General features: G+C 51.8%; 1 protein-coding gene across 1 annotated transcript; it reads left to right on the plus strand.

The window, feature by feature from the left end:
* Positions 1-4,909: 4,909 nt before the first annotated feature.
* Positions 4,910-5,860, plus strand: LOC141917277 (olfactory receptor 14A16-like). Its single transcript, XM_074810379.1, has one exon. The coding sequence runs from the start codon at positions 4,925-4,927 to the stop codon at positions 5,858-5,860; it is 936 nt and encodes a 311-aa protein (XP_074666480.1). The 5' UTR covers positions 4,910-4,924.
* Positions 5,861-12,860: the final 7,000 nt, after the last annotated feature.

The following is a 12,860-nucleotide window of genomic DNA, read 5'->3' on the forward strand; positions in this document are numbered from 1 at the left end:
CTTCAGTTACTTGTCCGGACTAGTTGGCTCACCTCCACCGATCGTAAAGTTCAGCTGGGCTCCGCTACCACCGCTCGGCTTCCGCGGTCCTCGCTCTGTCCCAAATCGAGATGGGATTCACACACCGGCTTGGGATCCGTATGTTGGGTTGGAATTTGCACATTGGGGTCACCAGTTGTAGCGGCTGAAATAACGAGTCAGAGTGTTCTCTTTTTTTCTTCTGCAGGGCAGGGGCCGTTTATTCTTACAATAGTACATACTTATGCTCTCGTTAAAGGTCTTACTTCATCATTAGCAAATCAGCAATTAGACAGTTATCAACGTTTTCTTCTATCAGCATAAGACCACTCTAACACGTGCTGTGCAGACCAATCAACTTCCTGTTCACGCGCTGTTCACGCAGCGGTAACTTCTCATAGTTCAGTACTTTCCCACAGCTCAGTGTTGCAGCTGTCTGTTGTTTTTCCGTGCCACCTTGGCACAACTCAGCAGTTTCTTATCTTTCTTCCAAGGCCTGTTTCTCATCAAAGCCTTGCTGCTTCTCAGAGGCTGTGCAGGGCTGACAGGCCAATGTCTCCCACAACTTTAGTTCCGTTTCTAAATCTTGTACTTGTCTGGCATCTATTTTATTTCATAAGCAGAGCCTATGTCTGTGGATCCTACTCTCTTCCACTATTTTGATTAAGACAGATCTCTTAATTTGGGAAATTCTTCAGTGTCGTATCCCATGGGATTCTTCCAAGCAGGTTCCTCAGCAGGCCAAATCCTGCTCTCCTGAAGTCCTGCTCTTTACCTTGTTCCCTTCTCTCAGGAGCCTCAGCTCTAATTTCCCACCCCTGACTGTTACATCCCTGACCAGCTCTTACTTGTTTCTAAGTATGATTTCCTGCAGGACACCTCCCCTCACTGCCTCCTCAGTTACCTTTGTCAGGATTATGGTGTTAATTAACTCCAAACCCCTCCTGGATGGCTTTCACTTTCCTGTATTGCCCCTTCAACAAATATTGGGATAGTTTAGGTCTCCCATGAGGATTAGTGCTTCTTCCAGTTAAATGAAGAAGGTCCATCTACTTCCTCTTCCTCATCAGGGGGTCCATATCAGACATCTAGCCATCACAGTGTTGCCCATGACTCTTCAGCTCAGCTGAGTCATCATCCATGCCCAGGCAGAGCTCCACACATTCCTGCTGCTCTCTCTCATAAAGGGTAACTGCCACTCTGGGTCCAGCCCGATGGCTTTATTAGTACCAAACCCGCAGGACCCCACAGTTTCTCCAGGAGAGGGGATTTATAGTGCTCTGCAACTCTGCAAATCCTCATGCTGTTCTCTCATGTGAGACACCCGAATCAAAATGAGCCAGCTGCACCTAAGCATGAAAAGCTTCAGTCTGTGGGGACCTTGTGAAACTCTGAGATTTGGAAATGGAAGTCACCTGAAGTTTTACAAGGAAAAGGGGCCAATCCTACATCAGTGGAGGGAGGGGGACCAAACAGCCCGATACATCAGAACAGGTAGGAACCTGACTGGCTTGTTTGGCCCCACACACATGGGTGTGTTCCAGGGTGTGGCTCCCCATTTTGGAGAAGTAGGGAGGACCTGGAGAGTGTTGAGTGAAGTTCTGCCAAGGTGGGGTTTGGAACTTAGTGCCCACAACCATATGGATTGTCTGAGGGACCTGGAGTTCTTTGGCCCAGCGGTGTGGAGACTCCAGGCACTATAGGAATAACCTGAGAGTGACTGAGGGGTGATTTCAGAGATGATGGAACTTCTCTTTATAGTAAGATACAGCATGAGAAAGAACTAATGCCACAAAGTGCAGCTGGGGAGGCCCAGACTGGACACAGAAAAGTCACTCAAAGGGCAGTGCTGTGGTGTAACAAGTCACCCAGAGGGAGACTGGAGCAGCCCCAGGATTTGTGTTTCAAGAAGCAACCAGGGAGGATGGAGAAATATCAGTAAAGGAAGGGAGATGTTCAGGTGAGAGCAAGGTGTGGTAGCCAGGTGGACATCTCCAGCCTGCAGAGAAAGAGATGCAGGTGTGGACATGGTGGGACAGCCTGTGGTGGAGACAATAGAGGGATGAGGAAAACTCTGAAAATCCTCCAGCAGAGATGAGCTCTTTCTGCCCTTGGCTATGACTGTTGTCTCTGCCACTGATACCGATGAGGAAGCACATTCTCCTTACAGCACTGGGTCTCATGGCCTCCCCTTCCCTCCCTGAGAGCCTGGGGGTTGTTAGACCATAGTCCTGCTCTTGGCATTGCGCATCCCCACATCACACTTCCCCAGGAAGTGCCCTGAGCAATGTGTGAGGGACAAGATCTCCCTTCCCAGGGGCTAGGAGTCAGATCTTTGCCCTTTTGCTTAATGTAACACTTCCAGTTTTACTAAGAATTTGCTCCACCTTTGGCCTTTGTTTACCTGTCTTCTCTGCCTGGAGTTTTCTGCTCTAACCAGCCCCTGAGGAGGCTTTGTCAGTAATGGTCCTCACTGGGACCCATTAAGACTCCAAAGAACTTTGCAGTTTGCATCTGGCTTTGATTTCTTGACAGGCATCTTCATCTTTCTATCACTGTCTGAGGTTCATGGACTCAGCATCAAACCCACCTGAGGAGTTTTTAAAATGCCTTAGGCTGGTCCTCTGCTACAGAGCTGGGCCGGGCTCCTGGGACGGAGGGAGGTCAGGGCAAGTGGGCAGCACTACAGAGAGACAGCTCTGTCCAGGAGCAGCTCCTCTGCAAAGCGCAGCAGGGCTGAGGGCACTGCCTGCAGGCACTGAGGACAGAGGAGCTGGCCACAGGTAGTGGAAAGGCAAACGGGAGTGGGAGGATGGTGAGAGCTCACTGGAGGAGAAATCCTCACAGCCCTTGACACAGTAAGTCTCTGGGTGCAGGGCAATGCAGCTGCAGTTGGTGGGGGGATCTGGTGAAGCCGGCACAGCCGCCAGGGATCTCCCTCCTGTCTAGAGGAGGAGGACGTGCTCCAGAGCAGGGCTTCCCTGCTGCACTGTCAGAGGACAGGCCATGGAGGCTGCCTTCTCCCGGGGACGGCTGCAGGGGTGTGCAGCCACGGGTGCAGCCAGGGGTTCCCAGGACTGTCCTTTAGAGCAGGGTCCCTGCAGCCCAGGGGCTGTGTGCTGGGGCAGGGACTCTGCCGCCTGCCAGGGTCAGCACTTAGCCTGCCTGGGGAGCTGCCCATGGCACTGTGGGGAGAAGCTGTGGGTGGAAGGAGAGACCCCTGGCAGGGTAGGGTCCTTCTGCTGTGGAGAAGGTGCTGTGTGGGTCAGGGCTGCTCCCTGCTCCAGATCACCCCAAGTCATTTTCAATGACATTTTTTGAGGGGAAGGTCAAGGCAGGGATTACTACAAAGATAAAGATAAGGAGCTTTCTTGAGTGTGTGTTTTCAGTTTCCTGCTTTTGGGGAATTTGGGGAGAGAAATGGAAAGGAGTTCTCATGCTTGAACAAGTCATTGAGACTTCTGATCTCTAACGCTGAGTGAGCAGCAGCTCTGATAACAGCCTCCTAAATTGTCTTCAGCCACTCCCCTGCCTGTTGGCAGAACCAGCATCACCCATCAGGGTTGCTCTGACCTGCCCTTTTCTACCTGGAAACAGGAATATGCATGCAGCCAGTGCCCTGCAAACAGGGAAGTTTCTATAGGGCCAAGGTAAGTGCTGAGAGGTTGGGAGAGGGTCTGTGAGTTCTGACAAGGAAAAGACCTTGTACAGAAAACACCTCCCAGTATAAAAATCTCCAGACAGCAGGAATATGATCAGGGAATGAGAGGAAATGAAAACCAGAAATTATGTAGGAGGGAGAATTGAGAAATCTCCATATTATCCCCCTGTGCAGACCCTTTACTCTGAGCAAGCCCCCTTGCCTCCTCCTCTCCCACCCAGCAAAGCCTCTGTCCACACCGCAGTGGAGTCCAAGGCATGAACCTCCTCCTCTGCAGCCCGAGCTGCAGCAGAGCCGTGGTGCAGCTCTCCAGCCCCGTGCCCAGTTCCCTCTGCAGAGCACAGGGACTGGGAGCAGCTGCTCAGCAATGTTGGTGTCTGGGAGGTGGCGAGCACAGCTGTAGAAGGGTAATGCTGTCCTGAGGCTGCCCCTGCCCTGGCCTATCTCAGCAGGACCCTCAGTGCATTTAACTTGTTTCTCCCCTTCTCTGTGTTATAAGCCATGTGTGTCCTTGTCTAGAAGTGGGGTGCCGAGACCTTGAGAAAGGGTGACACATGTAGTGGTCTGCACGGGGTCCCCCTGCTCTCAGCAGTGTCTGGTTGTGTTTCAGGGTAATGTAAGAGTGTGATTGCCCTACATGTCATCAAAGAAAAGCTCAGGGCAGCTCAGAACAAGTCACTGGGACAGAGCAGCTCCCCTCACTCTGCACTAAGCCACAGGCCATCCTCCTTGCCTCACAGGACTTGCTCTGTTCTCCCTGGGTGCAGCAGAAATGCTGGGGGTTTCTGAACACTCCCCAGGTGAGATGGGGGAGATTTAAAACACCCAAAACTCTCAAACTGCCTTCTACCATCCTCGTTCCTTAGCACTGGGAGTGCAGATGCTGACTGGCCCTTCTGCATTACAAATTGTTGCATCTGACAAAGTCAGACACCAGCTCTGGCTCCTACCCCCACCGTTCCCATGAAACCACTGCTGCATAGCAGGGCTGACTCCTGGGCAGCCCGCGGGTAGAGGCCCCGCCCCTCACAGCACAATCAGAGTACCAACCACAGCTCCAGGCACGGAGCTGAAAGAAGTTCTCTGAGAAAAGGAAAAATGAGGTGTGTGGGTGTGCAGTAGGGACAGGGGTGTTGGGAAATGGCTTTGATTTTGCTCAGAAAAGTCTGCTCTAACTTGTTAACAACACTGTAAATAACACTGTTATTTCCTCCTTGGTCAGTCCCCCATGTCCAGAGGTAGCAGATGTCCAACAGCAGCAGCATCACCAAGTTCCTCCTCCTGGCATTCGCAGACACTCGGGAGCTGCAGCTCTTGTACTTCTGGCTCTTCCTGGGCATCTACCTGGCTGCCCTCCTGGGCAACGGCCTCATCATCACTGCCATCGCCTGTGACCACCACCTGCACACCCCCATGTACTTCTTCCTCCTCAACCTCTCCCTCCTTGACCTGGGCTCCATCTCCACCACTCTCCCCAAAGCCATGGCCAATTCCCTCTGGGACAACAGGGACATCTCCTACTTGGGATGTGCTGCCCAAATCTTTTTCTTTGTCTTCTTTTTTGGAGCAGAGTTTTCTCTCCTCACCATCATGTCCTACGACCGCTACGTTGCCATCTGCAAACCCCTGCACTATGGGACCCTCCTGGGCAGCAGAGCTTGTGTCCACATGGCAGCAGCTGCCTGGGGCAGTGGGTTTCTCAATTCTCTCCTGCACACGGTCAACACTTTTTCACTACGACTCTGCCAAGGCAATGCTGTGGGCCAGTTCTTCTGTGAAATCCCCCAGATCCTCAAGCTCTCCTGCTCACACTCCTACCTCAGGGAAATTTGGCTTCTTGTGGTTAGTGTCTGTTTAGTTTTTGGATGTTTTGTTTTCATTGTGGTGTCTTATGTGCAGATCTTCAGGGCCGTGCTGAGGATCCCCTCTGAGCAGGGACGGCTCAAAACCTTTTCTATGTGCCTCCCTCACCTGGCTGTGGTCTCCCTGTTTGTCAGTACTGTCATGGTTTCGTACCTGAAGTCCCCATCCACCTCCTTCCCATCCCTGAACCTGGTGGTGTCATTTCTGTATGCAGTAGTGCCTCCAGCATTGAACCCCCTCATCTACAGCATGAGGAACCAGAAGATCAAGGATGCCCTGAGGAGATTATATGAATACACTTTTTTGCAGCATGAATAGACACCCACCACACTCGTGTAACTCCCAGGAATTCAGTAAAATCCTGTCTTTTGTTCTACTGTTTCTTTACTTTGTAGATGTTTGTATTTCCTTGTTAAACAATATTATTTATAATTATGTATTATTCATATAACTTCTTATGTTTAGAAATGTTTTCTTCTTTCTGGTTAGCCTAAAATACAGAATGAACCAGGCCCTTTGCATAGCTAAAGAAGCCATAACTTAATCATTTGCCTTTACTCCCATCTCTTAGATCTCCTCTGGAGCTGGGAGCCCAAACCCAGCAGGCAAAAGGGATTCAGGAGCCAAGGGCCCAGCTGCCCCATGGAGGAGCAGCCCCAGTGCTCCTCGCTGCCTCGGCGGGCACTGCCTCTCTGCTGCCTGTGAGCTGGGGTTGCTGCTTCCCTGGAGCCATGGCCAAGTACAGCAGCAGGACGTGGCTTTTTCAGTTCTGAGCTCTCCTCACTTCCACACTGTCCTGCTGTGCCCTTGCATTTATGTCACCCCCAAGCTTTTGTGTAGTTTTTGACAGTCCTGTTCTGTCCACAGTGACACCCCTGTGGCTGCAGGCAGGAGCAGGCCATGTGAACCACGGTGTCAGAGCTGGCCTCCATGCCAGCACCACCATAAACAAAAGGGCTCCTCAGGGCAGGGCCAGAATTCTGGACATCTCTTCCAAAGCTGGTGTTGGTAATACACCAAAGGAGCTGCCAGGAGATCTCAGGGGGTGTCCAGGGACAGTGTGTGACTCTGGTGGAACAGTGAGTGTTCCCTCATGAAGTAAATGAACATGCAAGGTGGAGTCTCTTGAAGGAAAACGTGAACCTGAGAATACCATGGGTTAACAACAGGACTGCATGAGAGGCTGTGAGGAGCCAGCAGGCAAAGGGACATCAAAACAGTGTTTTAGGCCACCCTTTTGGAAAGCCCATAGGCCGGATCTGGTGCAGCTCTCCCTTGTCTTCTGTGCCATTGGAGACACCCCATGGTCCTTCCCATCCCCGTCCTTGGCCCTTGAGCCATCCAGGGAAGATGGAAAGGGCCTCAGCAGCAGCGAACCCTGTCTAGCTGGCTCTGCTCCCCAACCCCACCAGTGTAGCCAGTGGAGAGTCACCCCATGTTCCCAGGGCAGCAGAGTCCCCTTGTTCTGCAGAGCAGCACTGCCAGCTTGGGGCCCTGCAGGGAGGATGGGAAGGAAGTCAGGAATGTCTGGTCACGGACACTCTCACGTAGGGAAAGGATCTCTGGGGAGCAGGGATGTCGCTGGAGGAGAGCAAGGGAGCATCTCTGTGTGTGTAGTAAGGAATCCATGAAAAAGAGAAACCTCTTTCTGCAGACATGTTGTCAGGATGGGATGTTCTGTCACCTGGCCAGGACTCCTGTTCTGGCCTGGGGAGAGGGACGGACACTGAGGGAGCACAGTCAGACTGTGGTGCCTATGTACAGGATCTCCTGGACCTGACACCAGGAGTCCTGCAGTTTCACTGACCTCCATTTCCTCATGCCATGGTGAACCTTCAGCCCTGGGGCTGATGAGGAGGCTGAAACCCCTCTCTGCCCCCCAGTGGCTGCTCTGACCTCCAGAGGGGCTGGGACTGTGGGGTGAGTGCCCAGAGTTCTCCAGCACACTGCAGCCCGGACTGAGCTCCTCTGTGGGCCTAAGATGTGGAGCAGGCAGTGGAGATGGGAATACCTGGGGAAGGGCTGGTCTTGGCTGGAAAGTACCCAGGAGAGGGCAGCACCAATGTTAGCTGAGCTGTGTGACCATGCAGGGAGAGGACACGCTGCAGTGGGTGTATGGTGCAGACCCAGACATAATGGAAGGAAACCAAGACATACAGGTGTAGGAGAGAAGAGTCCTGTCTGTGCCCTTGGTGGTATGGACAGACTGACAAGGTGCCCCAAAGCATTTTTTACCCCCCAGCCCCTCCCATTGGCCATTTCCAGCATTGGCAATTCACCCCAATTTATGGGTGGTTTTGCTCTGTGACCATCTCCTTCCTCCTGCTGGTCTTGGTGCCAGTGTTGGGGGAAGAGCCAGTCTGCCCCAGCCTCTCTTCTTGCCCAGACCTTGGCAGACCACGGAGCAAGTCTGTCTGGGAACCCTTGTGTGGGACAAAGCTGGGGCTTGGCTGAGTCCAGATTCTGTGGGGGCTGCATAAGCAGGACAGCTGGTGGGGATGGACGCTGAGGTCTGGCATGGGGGCTCTGGTGGGGGATGTTTCCCCACCCCAAACACACCCTATCCTGGGCAGTGTCTGATGAGGGCGCTGTGGGGGCATGTGTTGGGCAGTGGGGCTGCACTGGTGCAGGGATGGGTCACAGGTGGGGGCCATGACACAATGATCAGGAGGTGGAAGCAAGGACAGGCTGCGAAGGAGGAATTTAGACATATGACCTGAGCTGAGGGCATGTGTTTAGGAAAGCCAAAGCTCCCCTGGAGCTGAGGGGGGCTGCAGGCACCATCCAGAGCAAAATGAAGAGCTTCAGTCACTGTGTTTGCAGTAAAAAGTTGAACAAGGCCCATGCGAGCTGCTGCTAATGGGGGTGCAGGGTGCTTCACAGCAGCAGAGACAGATGGGGATGAGTGACTCAACGGTGCCTTTGCTTGAGTCTTTCCTGAAAAGGTCTCCCAGGCCTCTGCTCAGGAAAAGGACTCCTACTGAGAGGCTTCTTCAGCCTGGAGAAGGGATGGCTGAGGGGCACCGCACAGCCAGGGGGGCATCACCTTTTTCACCATGAGGCTAGCCAAGCATTGGAACAAGTGTTGGTCTCCCTGAGAAATTGTTTAGTCCTCCATCCTTGCAGGTTTTCAAGACCCAGATGGACCAAGCCCTAAGAAGCTAAGAATCACCATACACCTGACTCTGCTTTGACTGCAGAGGAGTCAGGGAGCAGAGGAGACCCCAGGGAGTCTGGGAGGCACTGCCTCAGACAGCTCTACCTTAACCCTGCACCTCACTGCATCCAGCTTTAACACCCCCAAAGGCCATTGGTCTGCACCCTGAAACTCCTACTCATAGGTTTTGGGAATGGGGGAAGCTGAATGCCACCATGACTGAAATACATTCCCACTGTTCATGAACAGCAAGGAGTTTCTCCTTCTGGTGCATTCCATGCCACGTGGACTCCACTTGGGATTTGTCTCCTCTTGTTTTAGACAACAGCTGCTTAGGTGTCTGTCCAATCTTGTTTGCACAGGCTCCGCTTGCAGTTGACAGCGGGTCTTCAACCTCCTCTACTGTAATTCATCCTCATAGAAATTTAAATCACTTGGTTCCTTCATTGTCTGGGCCTCCAGGCAGCTGCTCAGCCGTCACACAGCCCGGGTATTGGCTCACTCCTGGGCACTTCTTTCCAGGTGAGCCCCCTCCAAGTTGCAGTCCCAGCTGTGGTTCTGAGGGGAGATGCTGCTTGGTGTCAGGTCTGCTCCAGAGCAGACAGGGCTGAGCAGTGTGTCCATGAGTGTGACCTGCCCTCCTGCCTGCTGCAGCTGGTCGGGGGGCTGAAACAGAGGTGTCCAGAGCCAGCACCCAGACAGGCACCTTTCCCCTGCCTCACCCCTCCCTTTTGGACATAGTCAGGTGATGACTGACTAGGGCTGCACTCTGATAGTCATGAACAAGGCAGAACTGGATGAGGATGTGAATGCTGAGGGCAGCCGTGGCTGAGTGACCATGGCAGAGGAAAAAGACAAACAACAGAATGACAGCCTTGGCCTGCAGCACAGCACATTTCACATGGTTCAGCATGTGCTTGGCAGGATCCTGGAGATGCAAGATCCATGGAGCCCTCTTGGATCTTTGGGGACAACAATATCAAAGCCCATGAACACCTCACTCCGATGTTCTGGAATCTGTGCAGGGCCTAGATGTTGGGGATGGACAGGGATCTTCTGGCTGAAACGTTCACAAACCAGAAGGCATTGCAGAGTGGTGGAAGAGGGAACAGGTTGTTCAGGAGGCAGATACAGACATGGCCTTAGGGTACAGGGGTGGAGGCAGGAAAGTCAAAGCTCAGCTGGGCTGGAACTAGCAAGGAAGAGGGAGAGCAACCAGAGGCCTTCTGTAAGTTCACTGGCAGAACAAGTTTTTGGCTGAGGAAAATAGTCTCATGGCTCAGTAGGGCAGGACGTATAGTGAATAAAAATCTGGAAAAGGCTGAGGTGCTCATTGTTTTCCCATCTTCTTCAACTGGTAAGATTTTCCCCCAAACATCCCTAGTCCTTGAGTCTCCTACCAGCATCTGTGCAGGCAGGGCTGCACCCATGGCAGAGGAAGGTGTGTCTGGGGAGCACTTGCAGCACTTGGCTACACATAGGTCCACGGGACCAGAGGGGATGTGTTCAAGGGTGTTGAGGGGACACCTCATCACCCTCTATAACTACCTGAAAGGAGGTTGCAGAGAGGTGGAGATGAGTCTCTTGAACCAAGGAACAAGCACCAGGACAAGTGGGGATGGCCTCAAGCTGCGCCAGGGCAGGGCCAGACTGGCTCTTAGGAAGGATTTCTTTCCAGAAGGGGTTGTTGGGCGTTGGAATGGGCTGCCCAGTGCAAGGGGGGAGTCCCCATTCCTGAAGGGGTTGAAGAGTCGGGTTGACCCAGCACTGAAGGATCTGGAGGAGTTGAGAATGGTCAATGTGAGCTTAATGGTTGGACTAGATGATCTTCAAGGTCTTTTCCAACCTTGATGATTCTGTGATTCTGAGAGCTCACGGGTATCATTGCAAGGCTGCTCCTGGTCACCTTTGAAATGTCAGGGTAAACAGGGTGGGAAATGGCAGACATCAGACTCATTTTCAAGGAAGACAACAAGGAGCATCCATGGAACTACAGGCTGGTCAGTCACATCTCAGTTCCCGGGAAGGTGATGGAGAACATTTATTTGAGAAATTCCTTTACCTGCATCCATCATCTATTGCTCTCTGAGATGTCGTGGGTTTGCTGAAGTACCCACAGGGTACTTGGAAGGGTGACCCTGTGAGGACCTATGGGAACCCTTCTGGAGCATTCCCTGGTCACCAGGAAAAGGATCTCCAGACACCTCAGTGGAGACAACTCCTGTCTCTCCATTGACTAGGAAGGGAAGTCCAGACAGCTTGATTTGACATAAACATCTGTGGGGAGGTGTCTGATGTTGGGGGAGACCAGTCTCTTCCCTTTCTTCACCTAAAAAGAGTCACTCTTCATGTATGCTAGATGGAAGTAAAAGGGAGTGTTCATGGATGATCCAGAGACCCCATTGAGCAGACACTGTAACACAGATGTGTAGAGACAAGTGCAAATCTGGCCACCCAAACCCAGGGTGTTTCGCTGCAGGTGGTCACCCAGCTTCCCCGTATCAGGTGAGAGAGCCTGCCACCTTAGTGGTGACTCTCTCTGTGCAAGGGGTGAGGAGTGGCAAGGATGCTGCTGCGTGGGGAGGGGTTTTAGTGTGCTCGGATCTCTGCAAGACAGAGAAATATCTGTCTTTTATGCTTGTTGTGGTTTGAATTCAGCCAGTAACAAATTGCCACGTATCCAGTTGTTTACTTCCCCCCTCTCCCCCTGCCCCGTGAAATAGTGGAAGGACAAAAGATGAAATTTGTAGGTTGAATAAAAAAAAATATTTAATAATACTAACAGAAAAAAACCAACAGTAATCATAGTAGTAATCATAGCAACGACAGATACTGCCCGTCCCTAGCAGCAAGTTGACCACACCAGGTAATCCTGCCCCACCGAGGTAGAAACCGAAAACCAAAAAAACACGTGAGAGAGCATGAGCCCACCTATATGCTGAGCTTGATGTCACATGACATGGAATGCCCCACTGATCGATTGGGACCCAGCCTTTCAGCTCTTCTCCCTCTCAACCCAAGGAAAGTTAACTCTATCCTGGCCCAAAACCAGGACAATGTTGCATGCCTCAGTAGGATAGAAATATTTAGAAAATGTAAATAAAAATGAAACAAAGAAGAAATGAGGAAAGAAGAAAAGCAAAGAATATTTTTAAAGAAAATTTTCAGCTTTTTTTTTTTTTTTTTAATATTTCTGTGTTTATTTTCTCTGTAATACACTTTGTTTTGATATACCTGTCTTTGGGGCATTTCATGAACATATTTTTAACTACAATTTTGAAAGACAAAAATATTTCCAGAACCGTGGTGTATTTTAGCTACAGGAACACAGATGTCTTTAGTCACAGGGAAAGAGATGCCTGGTGGCAGTGCAGGTGTCCTGGGCCCCTCTGCCCGGCCTCTACCAGCAGCTCCCAAGGGGCTCTGGTCTCCTGCAGGAGACCTCCTGGCCTGTGTGACAGCGGCCAGTCCCAGGGAAATACGTCAGATACACCGGGTTGTCTGCAAGGGGCACTTGATGTCCGTGGTCAGACAGCTGAGCTCTGCCTGGAAGGGGGAAGAACTGCCTGAACCTTTTAAAAAACACCTGAGCACCCTTTCGTCAGCCGCAAACTTTGAATAAAGTGATGATGTTTTTCCACCATGACCAAATGGGAATTTCTAGGAAGTGTATTAATTGAAAATGAAGCTTTCAGCTTCAAGGACTTAGAAGCCTGCCCTTGTCTCTCAGCAGTCTAATTCTCTCTTCAGGCACCTCCTTCATTGTGTTCATATCTCTCATTTCCGATTCATCTGTCTGAAACATTGCTAGTGAGGTTCTCCCCTGGGGATGGTGAACCTCAGTGGAGGCAGCTTCCCCTTAGCACACAGTTGAGCAGTGGGGGTTGTTGTTTGTTAAACTTTCCCATGTTTTCCTTCTGTTTGTTTGCAATGAAGAGAAATTCTGCTGTGCCCGTGTGCAGCCAGGTCTGTGAGGGAAGCCAGTGGGAGCTGGTGCAGAGGAGCTGTAACCTCCAGCTGCAGCTGGGGTGGAGAAGTCTGATGTCAGGAGAAGTGCTGCAAGTCCCAGGGGGCCGATGGGAGAAATGGCCGGGCTGGGGAGGTGAGGAATCAGGTTGTCCATGCAGTGTCTGACCTCCAGGAGGAGCTGGTCCTACCCCT

Source organism: Strix aluco, chromosome 36, assembly GCF_031877795.1.
Source record: "Strix aluco isolate bStrAlu1 chromosome 36, bStrAlu1.hap1, whole genome shotgun sequence".
Classification (NCBI taxonomy): Eukaryota; Metazoa; Chordata; class Aves; order Strigiformes; family Strigidae; genus Strix; species Strix aluco.